Raw genomic sequence first — 15,625 nt, forward strand, 5'->3', positions numbered from 1 at the left:
ACACTAGAGGACTAGTGGACTTGCTGCTGGTAGTCCTCCATATTCATGAGCCCTGTATAAGCCCATCCCACGATTGGCTTTTTATATGTACATGGGCAGTAAGCCGCCAATCAGTGGTGTGGGCGGGGTTATACAGAGCTCAGCTTTCAGAGAACTGGTAGATATGCCAGAGATAAAACAGGGTCTTATCAAAACTGCAACAAACAGCCCAGCAAGTAACATCACTAGAATCAGGCTCTCTGCCCTTGCATCATGCTACTCTCATGGGGTAGCAAAAATCTGATTCTGTTTATCCAAGCAGGATGTTAGGTTGAATATTGAGAATAGAAAGATTTTCAAAATTCTAGGTAATTGACCCCAATTCCAGTTATCGATAAATATATGCTATTTCCATATAAATATACATTTTGGGTGAAATTATTCCTTAAAGGGAATGTGTCAGTGATAGCAGCACTAGTTAGGAAGAGAAAGTCTGATTCTAAGGATGTGTCGCTTACTAGGCTTTGTGCTGTACCTTCAATACAAGCAATATTTTATCAGCAGGAGATTATCAACGCCTGAGTTTCACATGCCGCCCACACCGCTGATTGACAGCTTCCTATGTACACTGTGAATTGAACTATAAGTAACCTGTCAATCAATGGTTTGGGTAGGGTTACTAAGGGGTTAACATTCTGGCCACTGATACATCTACAACAGAGAAAGCAGGGATTCTATAAAAACTGCACCAAGAAGTCTAGTAAGCGACACATTGCTGGACTCAGGCCCACTGTCCCCAAACAACGCTGCTCTTATATTACATAGCAAAACTCTGCTGACAGATTCCCTTTAAAGGGAACCTGTCACCTGAATTTGGCGGGACCAGTTTTGGGTCATGTGGGCGGGGTTTTCGGGTGTTTGATTCACCCTTTCCTTACCCGCTGGCTGCATGCTGGCTGCAATATTGGATTGAAGTTCATTCTCTGTCCTCCAGAGTACACGCCTGTGTAAGGCAAGATTGCCTTGCGCTGGCGTGTACTCCGGAGGACAGAGAATGAACTTCAATCCAATATTGCAGCCAGCATGCAGCCAGCGGGTAAGGAAAGGGTAAATCAAACACTCAAAAACCCCGCCCATATGACCCAAAACTGGTCCCGCCAAATTCAGGTGACAGGTTCCCTTTAAACTAATATAATAGCAGAACGTGACTTTAAAGTTCTGTGCTGATTAAGTTCATGATATATTTTAATAGCGGCCATTCTTCTGTATTTTTATGCAGTTTACTGCAAAGACATACATTGGAAGGATAATATTTTGACTGCCACTAGGGGGAGCCATCTTATTTTTGACTGTACGTGGTACAATGAAACAATGCGGTAAGCTCCCTCTAGTGGTGGCTGAAGGTAGAAATATGTTGCCTTTTTCTTTTTTCCCAAAATTTTTATTGAATCTTTTATAATTAACAAGGGGGGAGTGATAAGGGAAAAGGGGTAAGTAGGCTGGGAATTGAGGGGTTTGTTTATTAAAAGAGGATGAGAGGGGAAAGGGAAAGGGGAAATGTTGTCTTTAAAAGGAAATTTGGTAATTGTAGGGATGCTCTTACAGACACATTTATCGGCATTCAGGTCTTTAAGAGCTAAATCCATCTACACCTTTATTTCTCCTATCTGTTGCTACCTTCTCATGAAATCAGTGTTTTAATTCATATGCAAATTAGGCATCAAGTGCTCTGGAGGAGCCTCTGCCTCCTGAAGTTGTTTCCCTATCCAACACCAGCCTCTTTAGCTTGATTGATAGCTCTCTGTTTGATTTATTTGCCTGACACCTGTTGTCACAAAAATCCAGCTAAGGAGACTAGTTCTGGCTGGGATGAACCTCAGGAGGCAAAAGCTTGGGAAGTGCTCGGACCCGCCCAGGGCATTTAATGCATATGTTTTTAACGCTGATTTCTCAGGAATGCAGCAACCTATAGAAGATATAAAGGTGGTGAAGAATTTAGCTTTCAAAGACCAGCAGGCCTATGTACATAGGACTCAGATGTCTTCAGCAGCTGAAACATAAAAGGTGTAGATTCACTTTAAAATATATCCTCCTCAAAAATAAAAGATGAATCAATATCCAGACTATACCTCCCCGTAGTGGTATTTTAGGACCAGGGCGCACATTAGGCTGGTGCACTTGTCAGCTACTGAAATGGTGAACAATTCACAGAAAGTAAATGATACATTAGCATAGGCTACCGTCGGAATTTTTGGTTTTTGTGTCGTCCTCATCCTGAAAAAGTAAAGATTTATTTTCCAGTGAGAAAACATTCTTAATCCATCTTCTTTAATTGCATAGAAATCGATCCATCGCACACCCACATAGGTCTAGCTCACCATGGGGTGTCAAGTTTAAAATATACTGTAATATCCTAAAAGCTACTCCTATTTTAGGAGCAAGTCAGTCCAGTTTATCTAAATTTCAAGAATGTTCCTTATAAAGTGCAGCTTTTCTGCATTTGCTATGCAATGGGCGTATCGACGAGCGGGCGAATTCTTTCAAATTGTGCAATTTCTAAAATATTAAGTCTTAGTCTGAAAGATACTGGCTGGTGTTTAAAAATGAAGAACATAATCCAATGCATTGTTGATTTCTGATTTTCTGCCTGTTCCTAGAAATCCAGGCATCCGGAATCACTGTCCGTTGAGACAGGTTGCTCTAAACCTCCCTGTGGTTACACTCTTCGGTGGCTGCAGAAGTCAGATTTCCATTAGTCCAGATCTCTTGCTTGGTGTCAGATGTTGGCACAGTCATTGCCAGCCGTTTGCGCTTTAACCTTTGTATCAGTTTGGCAAATGCTAATAAAAGGGCACAAAATATCATAGAAAACCCGCTTAGGAGGAATGCTGCCGTGTAGTTTCCAGTTGTGTCCACCAGCAAACCTGCACAAGGCAAAAAAAAGGAGAATTAGAAGCCTGTAGAATCAGATCACTAAAAAGTATCAGTTGAACACAACATGCAAGATTTATATATGCTGTTATGTCTAAGAGATTAACGAACCCGAACTGTAAAGTTTAGGGTTTGTACCGGATACTAAGCATCCGATGCGGAACTCCGAACACACGCTCCAGTTCGGGGAGGAGAGAGATAGAATTTTTTTTCAGCTCCCAAGTTCATGTCCCCAGTGATTTCTATTGGGTTCAGGTTGAAGGTCGGTCGAACCTGAACTTCGAAGGGTCCACTCATCCCTATGTTTATTACCAGCTCTTAGGAGCCAATGCAAAACACATGGATTATGTCTTTGGTTTCCTTTGAATAAATTCAAGGAAGAGTTATCAGTTTTTCCTAATGTGCTCCTTTAGGCCACAATCAGACGTCGGTGTTGCATGTAAGTGTTCCATTTGTAAAAAATACCCATTATGGTCTATGGGGCTCTTTCATGTATCAGTGTTCAATGCAGACTGCGTGTTCGTGTAAAATTCATAGACATGTGCTTTTTTCCTGTATCACAAGTGAAAAACACCAATAGATAATGTTATACGCTAGGGGCATTGTAGGGAGGCATGGCCGTGACATAGATGGAAACCGTCCATATAAAGGAAATGAGGGGCTTTTATTTTCAGCCAAGATGCAGCAAATAATAAAGCAACCGAAAAACATCAAACACTTGCCTGACTAGGTGCTGACTAATGCCTCATACCTCTGACTAGCGTTACCAGGAATGTAACCGCAGTGCAAAGCCTTCTCAGTAATACACCATATCAGGCCAGAGGCTGTGTATCTCTCTGAAGCTATTCTTTCAGCCTGAGTCAAGGCCATGATATTCACAAAAGGCAGGGCAACTCCATATTAATGCTCATGGTTTCCGAATGAGAAGGCTATAAACCTCATATAGGTAGGATGGTAAAGTGTTCACTTTTGGCCATATAGTCTAGTCATAAATCATTGAACATCTGTAGCTACAAAACTGAAAAGGCTTCTGGACATCTAAGCATACCTGATATTGGTGGGCTGACCAGATATGGCACTGCATGGAGGAAGAACACCACACCAAGGGCTGATGATAAGCTGGATGTACCTACAACATCTCCAGTCACCACAGGAATCAGGGCAACGTAGGCTCCGTCAAAATAACCAAATGTAACAGAGAAAGGCACAAGGAGTTCAAAGCACCTAAGAATCGGAAGGAAAAGGCAGCTAAGGCCGTCCAGTCCCACAGCAATGAGGTAGCATGTGTATCGGTGCTTCTTCAGAAATCTGAAAGAAATGGAAATTTCAATATATATCAAAACCTAAATATCGCATTTATGAATGCTAAAAAACTCTTGGATATTATGTAATTTTCTAGCTTTACGATGTTTAGATTAATATATTATATTAGAAAAAAAATAAAATATCAATTACATAATACATTATTAGAATTCAGAGAGAAGGTAAAAGGGTTGTACAGGGTTACGGCTCATTCAGACGTCAGTTTTTCACACGTAAATTCTAACTGTTCTTTTCGTGAACAAAACTCCTACCTATTTTAGTCTATGTGGGTGTCAATACATCCATCTATTTTTTAGGACTGAACGGTCTGCCCCAAAACATGGAAACATGTCCAATTATGATCAGAGTTACTGATAAAATTCGCTATTAATGGTCTGGGTATAGGTATGGCTAAATATAAATATATATATATATATATATATATATATATATATATACACACAGTATATATATATATACATCGGACAGCACTTGGATGCCGTTTGTGTTCTGTCTGTCCTTCATGGACCGGATATGTGCACACAACATCTTTTTCAGGTAGGTCCCCTCCATAACCCTCTTGAAACAGCGCTTAGTGAATGCTAAGGAGAATCATCATCTACACTGCAATGTTCAACTTGCTGTTCATATGCTCAGTCTTTTGAGCTTCTTTTAACCTGTCACCCCCAAAATGGAAGTTGAGCTAAGCCCACCGGCATCGGCATTCTATAATGCTGTAGATAAGCCCCCCCGATGTATCCTGAAAGATGAGAAAAAGAGGTTAGATTATACTCTCCCATGGGCGGTCCTGCTGCGGTCCGCTCCGGTCCGGCGCCTCCCATCTTCATAGGATGACGTCTTCTTCTTGTCTTCACACTGCAGCTCCGGTGCAGGCGTTCTTTGTGTGCCCTGTTGAGGGCAGAGTAAAGTACTGCAGTGCACAGGCGCCTGGCCTCTCTGACCTTTCCCAGTGCCTGCGCACTGCAGTACTTTGCTCTGCCCTCAACAGGGCACACAAAGTACGCCTGCGCAGGAGCCACGGCGTGAAGACAAGAAGAGGACGTGATCATAAGAAGATGGGAGGCCCCGGACCGCGACGCCCATCGCAGCAGGACCGCCCATGGGAGAGTATAATCTAACCTCTTTTTCTCATCTTTCAGGATACATCGGGGGCTTATCTACAGCATTACAGAATGCTGTCGATAAGCCCCTGATGCCGGTGGGCTTAGCTCAACTTTCATTTTGGGGGTGACAGGTTCCCTTTAACCATTTCAGGTTTTGAAAGATAAAAGCCACTAAAAAAAAGTGTCTTGGGCATACTTAAGTCATTAAAAAATGAATGGGGTTGTCCATTACCCATATGAATGCCTATGTCTCCTTCCAGTAAAATAATTACATCTATACTCACCTCCGATGCAGGGGCTCTTCTTGCGGTGTCGGCACTGACTCTCCCGGGTCTCATGTGACATTGTTGAGTCACGCGGTCCCTGTGGCTTCACTCTCTCCTCCTTATAACAAATCAAGACATCCGGAGGAAGTGAGAGAGCAGCCGCAGCTCTGACCTCTTCCGGATGTCAATTATGTCTGTAGGAGAGGAGAGTGAAGCCGGCACTGACTGACCGCAGGGACTGTGTGACATAATGTGACGTGATCCCCAGGAGAACCAGTGCTGAAACCAGAGTCTGTTAATATTTTTCTGGGGGGAAACGTGTGGGTTCAGATAGTGTTGTCAAAATAGTGAACAACCCCTTTTAAAAAAGAATAAAAACAAAACACTGAAGTAACCTCCGAAAAGAAGCCTAAAAAATGTCACTTCAGAAGAAAAGATGCCATTGTGCCCTGGAGCATCTTCACCCTGTAGAACTCAGCGGGTAGGTAGACGTCTAAAAGACATTGTTTGCACACAACCTTTGATAGAAAAAACTTTTTTCTCTTTGCATTCAAGAAAAACTGATGAACCAAACATTGATAAGATTCTATCCTTTTTTTGTGTACAAAAAACAAATCACTGACATCTGAATGAGGTCTTAGACTATGTTCACATGTCCAGTAATGATCCATCGGACCCAGCAGCAATACGTTGGCAAAAAAGTTTTGCAGACAATTTTTTTAATCCATTTTACAAATCTCATCTCTGCTGGAGCCATTTTTTTAACATTGCAGTTCATGGAAAACCTATCCGTCAATCAGCCACCCATTTATGTACCATTTGTAACTGATCCATTTTTTTGCTTACTGGATCCGTTACAAATGGAAGAAAGTGGATGGCTAATTACTGATCCGTTTTCCATTTAAATGTTAAAAAAAACGTATACAGCAAAGATCAGTTTTTTTAAAAAAAAATGATAAAAAAATTGTGTCTGCACAATTTATTTGCCAATGGATCATAACTTAGAGGAACATGGTTGAACGTTTGTCATGTGTTGTGTGTGGTAATGTAGCTCTGTTCCATCCTACTCCAACATGGATTGCTAACTTTTTGGGGTTTTTTTTGCTTTTTTTAGAAATAAAAAACAGATAAGACTATATTTTTTGATGGACACATTGGAAATCAAAAATAAAATATTAAGATTTTGTTCCACTCACTTATGAATGGAAAATAATGTCAATTACATTTTTAATAAAATAATGTGTACAAGTTTCTCCAGAAACTGGAAGAAAACAGCTTTGTGCTTTGTTTTTTGATTTTTTTTGAAAACCAATGACCATATGAAAAAAAAAATAAAAGTAAATAAATAAAACTCATATAAAATTTATAATTTCATCAATTAAAAATAATTATAGCGGATACTGTATCTGATCTGAGCTGTGGCATATATACCATTTTAGGGCACTAGAGGGCCCCGTCTTGCTGTGTAAACACCAATAGTGATGGACTTTCTGATGAGAAATAAAACGAAATGAGCGCAAAACATTTTACTATGTTCATTTTCCTTATTGAAAATGGAAATCTGATATTTTTGGGGGCTTCATTATTATTATCTTAGTTTGATATAGACAATTCTTTTTCACAGGCACTTGCGTTAGGATACATTGTTTTCTAAGTTAGGGTCAGCACGCAGTGAACCCGACAAGTGTCAGGGACCACTGGTTCCAGGAGGCTCTTTTGGCCATGTGTGCTCCAGAACCATCAGATTGGGAACCAAACCTTCAGAGCAGATCTTCATATTAGATCATAAAGTTCCTGAGCTGATGGATAGGGATTGTTAGAAAACCCCTTCACCAGTATTGGTGCTGGTAATTTAGGGATGCTTTAGTCCCTCACCAGGGCCCAACTAGAACTGACCAGGTCTCTCCTCGAAATGTCTAATCATGGGTGGGGTTTGCTTAAACTCTGCTTCTTTTCATCCAGGAAATTTGCTAGGACTGTTTCCGAAAAATAAGGAGAATTCCTACAAATTTGGGACAGTTGGAGTATACAGTATATGTTCTATGTAAAACTAATGAAACTTCTCCTAGTAAAGTGTCCCTTTACCACTAGATGGCACCACTGCCATGACTTTCCGATCCAGTTTTTTTTTTGTAGCATGCTTTGAAAACAATTGGATAGAAATTTGCACATAAGTTTGCCAACAACAAGGTGGTCACTCACTAACTTCAAGAACTCCTGTGCACAACAAAGCTGTAGAGTATATGGTGAACTTAGCAGTACACAGAATCAATATGACAATGTAACCTTCGTTTTAGTTTTTTTATTTCATAAATCAATAGTACACATGAAAATAAGTAACTTTGTAATATATCTTATCAGAGAAATCTGCTTCTTTCTCCATCTGGACAGATCTTTCTCTTTTAAATTCTGGATATAGTCTGTATATATTGATGATAGATCTTCCTATTACTGAGCTACGGATGACAGTTGGTGCTTTTAAAATTCTAAGAGGAGGAGACAGAAACAGACATTCCGATGCAAGTTCACATGAAGTGACAGTTATAGTTCTCCATAGAACTTTATGAGCAGCAACTGTCATCTCAGTAAAGGAAAATTCTGTATTCACTAAAGACAGATTTTACCTGAGAATTTTGAGAACGAAATATCAGTCCAGGAAGTTTATTTTCAGGTGAACTACTAATTTATGGAAAAAATAAAATAAAAAATAACGGTTGCTTTTGAAAGCTCTAATTGTATTCATGATCTTCAATTTTAAGAGTTGCCATTTTTTATTCTCACACTTCTCTATCTGGCACAATAAATATCTTATCCACAGGGACGTAACTTGAGTACATATTGCAATTAAACAGAATCTGTCAGTAGGATTGTCCCTCCTGAGCCGTCTATATGGGCATGTAGGTGATAGGAAGCTGAATAACATGACACCTTGATATCTGCGATCTGATGTCTTAGGCTGGTTTCACACTTGCGTTTTTGTCTGCAGCGTTTTTTGCACAAAAAACGCATGCGTTTTTTCCCCCTATATTTAACATTGAAAACGCATGCGTTTTTTTGTACGCGTTTGGTCGCGTTTGTAAACGCATGCGTTTTTTAGCATGCGTTTTGACGCGTTTTCGGCAACGCATGCGGTTTTTGACGCGTGCGTTTAGTTGCAGAAATGCAACCTGTAGTAATTTTTAGCGGCGTTTTTTTGCCGCAAAAAAACACATGCGTTTATTCGCGGAAAAAAAATGTATTGCTGTCTATGTAAACGCATGCGTTTTTAAGCACATGCGTTTGCTTGCGTTAAAAACGCATGCGTTTTTATAGAAAAACACAAGTAAAAACAAGAAAAAACAAGAAAACCCTAACCCTAACCCTAACCCTAAACACAAGAAAAAACAAGAAAATCCTAACCCTAACCCTAAAACTAAACACAAGAAAAAACAAGAAAACCCTAACGTTACTAGGGATCCTAACCCTAAGGTTAGGATCCCTAGTAACCCTAGGGATCCTAACCCTAACCCTAACCCTAGGGATCCTAACCCTAACCCTTAGGGTTAGGGTTAGGATCCTAACCCTTAGGGTTAGGGTTAGGATCCCTATGGTTAGGGTTGGGTTAGAGTTAGGGTTAGGATCCTAACCCTTAGGGTTAGGGTTAGGATCCCTAGGGTTAGGGTTAGGATCCCTAGGGTTAGGGTTAGGATCCCTAGGGTTACTAGGGATCCTAACCCTAACCCTAGCTATTTCTGTTTATAGTGGGTTTTCTAGTTGATTTTGATGATTGGCAGCTGTCACACACTTCTCAGCATGCGTTTAAAAAACGCAAACGCAGGAAAAAAATGCATGTAAACGCGGAAAAACGCCGCGTTTTTTTCTGCATGCAAAAACGCATGCGTCTAAAAAACGCGGCGTTTTGCCACGTTTACATGCGTTTTTTCACCACCTGCGTTTTTTTTTAAAACGCTGCAGATCAAAACGCAAGTGTGAAACCAGCCTTATTAAAGAGAAATCCTAATTTTTCTTATATGTAAATGAGCTGTTCAGGACTGTGGGCCGGACACTGATCTGCAGGAGAATCTGCTCCAGAGATTATTAGAAATGAAAGAGGGTGTTACCAGTGTGAGACGTAGATCAGGAGATGAGACTGTCAGTTATTACTTGCCTCACACTGGTAACTCTCCTTTTTATTTCCAATAATCTCTGGAGCAGATTCTCCTGCAGATCAGTGTTAGCCACTAGTTCGGAACAGCTCATTTACATATAAGAAAAATTTGAATTTCTCTGGAATAAGACATCAGATCGCAGATATCAAGGTGTCATTTTATTCAGCTTCCTATGACCTACATGCTCATATAGACGGCTTAGGAGGGTTGATCCAACTGACAGAATCCCTTTAATTTAATTATGCAAGGTTCTGATCACAGCAGTGTCATCCTTCCCATTCAATGTGCAGCAATGATACCTTGGTCGACCAGTTCCCAGCAAATCATGGCAGATTCTAGTACTGACCTATAATGGGGTCCATCAAGTTATGGTGCCATTTCATTGAATGTTAAGACCTGAGCTGTATCAAATAACACCAGTGTGAATGGAGCCTTCACCATTAGATACTTGTGGGGTTTAGTTTTGTTTTCTAGGTAGGGGGTGGATGGAAGAAGGGGACTAATGGAGGAGATTTATACATGACACACAGCAACTCACTAGGGTATTGTAAACCTGATCTATAACTATGTAGCCAGTTTGTGGTCTAAAATTAAATAAAGTGGATTACCGTCTGTCCGTCAACCATCCGAAGGTGATGTTCCCAACAATGTCTACGACACCCAGGATGGACATCAGGAAGGCCGCTTGCTGGTGGCTCACACCAACACTAAGAGCATAAGGCACCAGGTAGACAAACGGAGGACTGCATCCATAAGCGAGGAATAAAAAAGAGATGGCGAGAATGATGAAGTTTGGCTTCAGCAGAAAGCTGTACTCCTTTTGAGAGCAGTAGCAGAGACTCTTGTGAGTGCAGTCCTGGCTCAGAGGGGAGCATTTGGGGGAAGGAATGCGGCTTTGGTTTGGCTCCTTTGGATTATGCTTTAGTGAATAATGGGCAAAGTCATCTTTCAGGAGTATAGGTCGCATCAAAGCACCACATACACAAAGGTTGGCAACAAACCCACCAAGAATGAGTAAAGCTCCACGCCAGGAAAATTGTTCAATTAGCATTTGTACCACAGGGGCCAATATAAAGGTGCCAATCCCACTGCCGGACATGGCAATGCCGTAAGCCAAGGCTTTCCGCTTGTCAAAGTACTTTCCCACCATGGCAATAGCAGGACTATAACAAAGTGCAAATCCAACACCTAGAAAAAAAAAAAAAATCAATTATTTAGTAGAATAAAAATAACTTAAACTGTTATTCCATTATCAGTTTGTTATTATAGACTAAAGTTGCTTAACATAAATTAGTAATACAATATTGTTGGTCACATAGCTATGTGAATGCTAAGGGGTCAAATGAAGACACGGGTCACAAAAGGATAATGTGATGGTGTAACATTCATAGCAGTTACCTGTTGCTGCCTCTAGAGGGAGCTCACAGCAAATAGATTCAAGCAGTCCCCATTGAGATCAATGCTATATGTGCAGTTAGCGCCCCCAAGCTGTAGTGGAGTAGTGCGTTTGGTGCAGTCATCAGAGGTGCAAGGGGTCCATTCGTTTATGAGTCCTTTCTATTCTATGTATCCTCAGGATTGCACTTTTACATCAGATATTTAGTCCATGAGCCGGGCCAGATATCGGTACCACCCGGAGTGACTAATTTTCTTTGGTATTTTTAGGTAGATGCATGTCTGTAGTTTATTTTTTGATATGATAGCCCTTACATATACGTAGCTTATTAACCCCTTCAGCCCTAGGCCTATTTGTACCCAAGTGCCTAAGCCAATCTGACCTGTGCCACTTCATGGGCTAATAACTTTGGAACGCTTTCACCTATCCAAGCCATTCTGAGATTGTTTTCTCGTGACATATTGTACTTCACGTCAGTGCTAAATGGGAGTCAATATATTTTACCTTTCTATATAAAAAAATGCTAAATATTCGGAAATTTTGGAAAAATCGGCAATTTTTTAACTTTGAAATTCTCTGCTTTTTACAAAAATACTGATACCCCCCATAATAGTTATTAATTTACACTCCCCACATGTTTACTTCATATTGGCATCATTTTGAAAATGAAACCTTATTGTTTTACGACGTAATAGGGCTTATAGTTTTATGCGCAATTTTTCACATTTACAGCAAAACCCACTTTTCAAAGGACCAAGTCACTTCTGAAGTCACTTTAAGGGGCTTACATAACAGAAACCACCCATAAATTACCCCATTTTGCAAACTACACCCCTCAAGCTGTTCAAAACTCATTTTTAAAAACTGTTAACCCTTTAGGTGTTCCACAGGAATTTTAGCATGAGCCAAGAACCAAATATGACGATATCGGTACCACCCGGAGTGACTAGATGTAGTATTTGTAACAAAATTTAATCCAAGTTATGTAAATACACACTGAACATGTCATGTGCATATATATATATATATATATATATATATATATATATATATATATATATATATATGTTACTCCATAATATCTTCAACATCGGACTCTGAATCTGACTGTTGTTCTACTGGCTCGTCTTCAGTACCCTTGTTCTGGCATGTCTGTAATCTGCACATGTCTGTGCACTTCAGGCCATTGCTGAGGCAAGTACACTGAGGAAGTTCACATGACCGCACACACTTGCAGGACAGTAGCTGTATAATAGCTTCTGGTGCTGGTGCCCCTTGCATCCACTTGACAACAAGCTTTCCGTCGTTATCTATCATCCAACCGCAGTCTGTTGGGTTTGCAACCCATGGCTGGCTCTGCAGACTTCTCCTCCAGATCGCAGCCTGGTAGTTTGCACGCAGTGCATGCATGAAAAGGCAGTCCTGGCAAGGAGGGAGTTGACTTGACTCTACCACTCCACGTCTGGCACAGAACAGCTGATAACGGAGCCTGTTTACCTCAGTTGTTTGGGTAGTTGGCAGGTACATGTGGCAGGTGATTTCCTGTAACTTCTCAAAAAGTTCGGTAGACACTTCCCATGAACGACCAACTTCCTGAAAGGCATCCTGGTATGTCTTGTTCATCTTCAACTGCTTGAGTGTCGTCATCTTCCCACGGCCAGCGAATGCACTGACGGTGTCACAGCCTGTAAATGCATGCATACCAATCAATGAATCACATACGCTGCCTCCCAATGTTCGGCTCAGAGTGGTGATATCCAGGAATCTTGTCCGGTTCTGTGTACCGCATTTCTGGAACAGGTGGGATGGGATTTTGTGGCACATGCCCAGACACAGGACCATGACATCAGTATCCTCCGAAGTGATGATGACCGACTTGTAACCAGATTCTGCTGCATGAAGAGCATGGAGAAGGAGGCGTGTGTCTGCTTCTTCTTGATTTGACTTAAGGTCAGCAGCCTCTTCCCACTGTTCTTTGGTGATCTTAAAGCAGAGCTGCTCACATGTGACATACAGCTCCTTCTCCTCAAGCTTCTCCCTGTGGTGTTTCGCCTTCCATTCTTCTACCAGAAACTTTATGAGACTTGCCTTGTTGGAGGAACTACTTAGGCTACTTTCACACTAGCGTCGGGAACAACCCGTCGCTGCGCGTCGGGCCGACGTTCCCGACGCTAGTGTGTTCTCCGCCGCACAACGGGGGCAGCGGATGCATATTTCTCACGCATCCGCTGCCCCATTGTGATGTGCGGGGAAGTGCGGGGAGGTGGGGGCGGAGTTCCGACTGCGCATGCGCGGTCGGAAAAAGCGGACCGTCGGGAGCAAAAAACGTTACATGTAACGTTTTTTTCTCCCGACGGACCGCTACCATACGCCCAAACGCCGCCAAACGCATTCACCGTTTTGAAATGCGTCGCAAATGCGTCGCAAATGCGTCGCTAATGTTACTCTATGACGAAACAACGTATCCAGCAAAAACTTTTGCTGGATGCGGCGTTTCGCAAAAACGACGCATTTGCGACGTATTGCAGTTAACGCTAGTGTGAAAGTAGCCTTAGAAGCTTTTTCCACTGCTGGATGTTGTGCCCATGTTGAATGTTCTTGAAATGGATCCCTGTGCCTTCATATCTGTTGACTCTTTCTGTATCTTTGATGGATGTCTCCTTGTAGACGTCAAAGACAATATCAATGCGCTTGCTCTTAGCACCCTCATGGATAGCGCGACTCATTGCTGTGCCTGCTAGCTGGCCAAATGTTGCATTGTTTCCCTTCAGTTTCTGAACCAGGCTCATCCCATCAATGATGGTTGCAGAGGGCTCGGGGATCACTTCTGCAGGACGAGCATTCCTCTCCAACTCCCTTGCGAGGGCAGCCTTGTTGGTCTTGCGGATAGACCCATCACCATTGGCAAGTGCCCATGGCAATGGACCCAGGGGATGAGTCAAGACATCACTCATTTGTAGCTTTCTGTTCTCAGCTACAAGTATCATCTGGCCAAATAGGTTTCTGTCAGCCTTCAAAATTACCTCCTTGCCAAGACCTTGTCTGCGTGTCTTCATTTGGATGTTAGAGAACGTTTTAAGTTTGTTCTTCGTCATCTTGTCATGAAACAATGTAGTTGGCTTATCGGTACCCAAACGCTCATCCTTGAATGTTTGATATGCATCCTCTCCTATACTGTATGCCCCTTGAAGGTCTTTGGCTACATCTGGTGGTGCTACAGTCGCTGTTGACAAACTGATAAGTTCACCATTATGCTCTTTGTTGAAGGGGTTCACCCAACCTGTCTCCAGCAGTTGAACGAAAGATTGGACATCGGCTTCATCTCTTCTAATCCTAGACACCTGTAGGTCTGAATGGCTGAAGTCAGTATATTGTTGGCCTACCAGGGCCCTCAGCTGCCTCAAGTACATACTGCGGTACTCTGATGTCAGGTAGAACCTGGAAACAGCTCCAACTTTGAGGCTGAAGCCTTTTGTGCCCCCTGGTGTCTGGGTGTCTTTGTTGATTGTCTCTTCAATGGTCTGGTCCACAGGAATTCGTCCAAAAGGATTCTTGCTACCGATCTGGACCGAAAAGCCACCTTGCATGAAGTATTCATGGACCTCTGGGTGTTCTATGGGCAGCCGAGACATTGTGGCATAGTAATAGGTTAGGTATCGGGCATAGTTGACCTTGTCATAGGCAAAACACCATGGTATCATCTGTCGGATTGCTCCTAGGTGAAGCATCCAGTTGCCTTCTCTTGAAGCTCGAACCAGGGCCAGCATGGTCTCGACCATGTCCAAGTATGACATCCAGAATGCTGAGAGTTGTTCATTTCTGAGGGTCTCAAGATAAACTTGAAAGAGCTTCAGGGTAAGTGTGCAAGATTCATTATCCAAGAGCTTTTCGAAGGATCCCTGCGACACACTGATGCGAAAGTTTGTGATGTTCTTCAGTGTTTCATCCAGATGGTGAAGGTCCCTTGCATGGTTTTCTTCTAGCCATGGAAGGAAGTTTTTCCATGCAAGCCTCATAAGTGCTTCATAGACCAGCTTGTGTAGTCTCACTGCTCTGTTGTACCTCCGGCCGTCCATCACTCCAGACACTGATCCTTCAGCGATTACACCGGATTCAACACACAGATCTCTAAGGCCTGCATCCTGAAATCTGTTCCCTATGATAGAGAGGAGATTACAGATTGTGTGGAAGACACCCATTCTAATTATAATGTTCTTGAACTTCTCCTGTTTCCAGATAACCTCGGCAGCTTTGGCATAGAGTGCTTGATCAAACACACACACAATTCTGTTAAGCTTCAGGGTCTGCATGATGGCATGTGTTTGCTCCAAGACTTCATTCACAGTGGACATGGCTGTTGCAGGAGCATTGATAGTGGGCAGGTAGCTTACAGTGTCCTGGGCCACTACAATGTCGCTGCGGATTTTTATGTTGAACCCAGTCCAACTGCTGGTGGTCTGATCCTCATGGTCTGACATT

General features: G+C 42.1%; 1 protein-coding gene across 1 annotated transcript in view; it reads right to left on the minus strand.

Annotated features, from left to right (window-relative positions):
* Positions 1-1,141: 1,141 nt before the first annotated feature.
* Positions 1,142-15,625, minus strand: part of SLC16A12 (solute carrier family 16 member 12) — a 90,419-nt gene continuing 75,935 nt past the window's right edge. Inside the window, exons 5-7 of the mRNA XM_077258933.1 lie at positions 10,359-10,938; positions 3,959-4,218; positions 1,142-2,903 (exon numbers count right to left, since the gene is read on the minus strand). Of these exons, the coding sequence (XP_077115048.1) occupies positions 2,680-2,903; positions 3,959-4,218; positions 10,359-10,938 (1,064 nt within the window). The 3' untranslated portion in view covers positions 1,142-2,679. The remainder of the gene's footprint in view (positions 2,904-3,958; positions 4,219-10,358; positions 10,939-15,625) is intronic.

Source organism: Ranitomeya variabilis, chromosome 4 (assembly GCF_051348905.1).
Source record: "Ranitomeya variabilis isolate aRanVar5 chromosome 4, aRanVar5.hap1, whole genome shotgun sequence".
Classification (NCBI taxonomy): Eukaryota; Metazoa; Chordata; class Amphibia; order Anura; family Dendrobatidae; genus Ranitomeya; species Ranitomeya variabilis.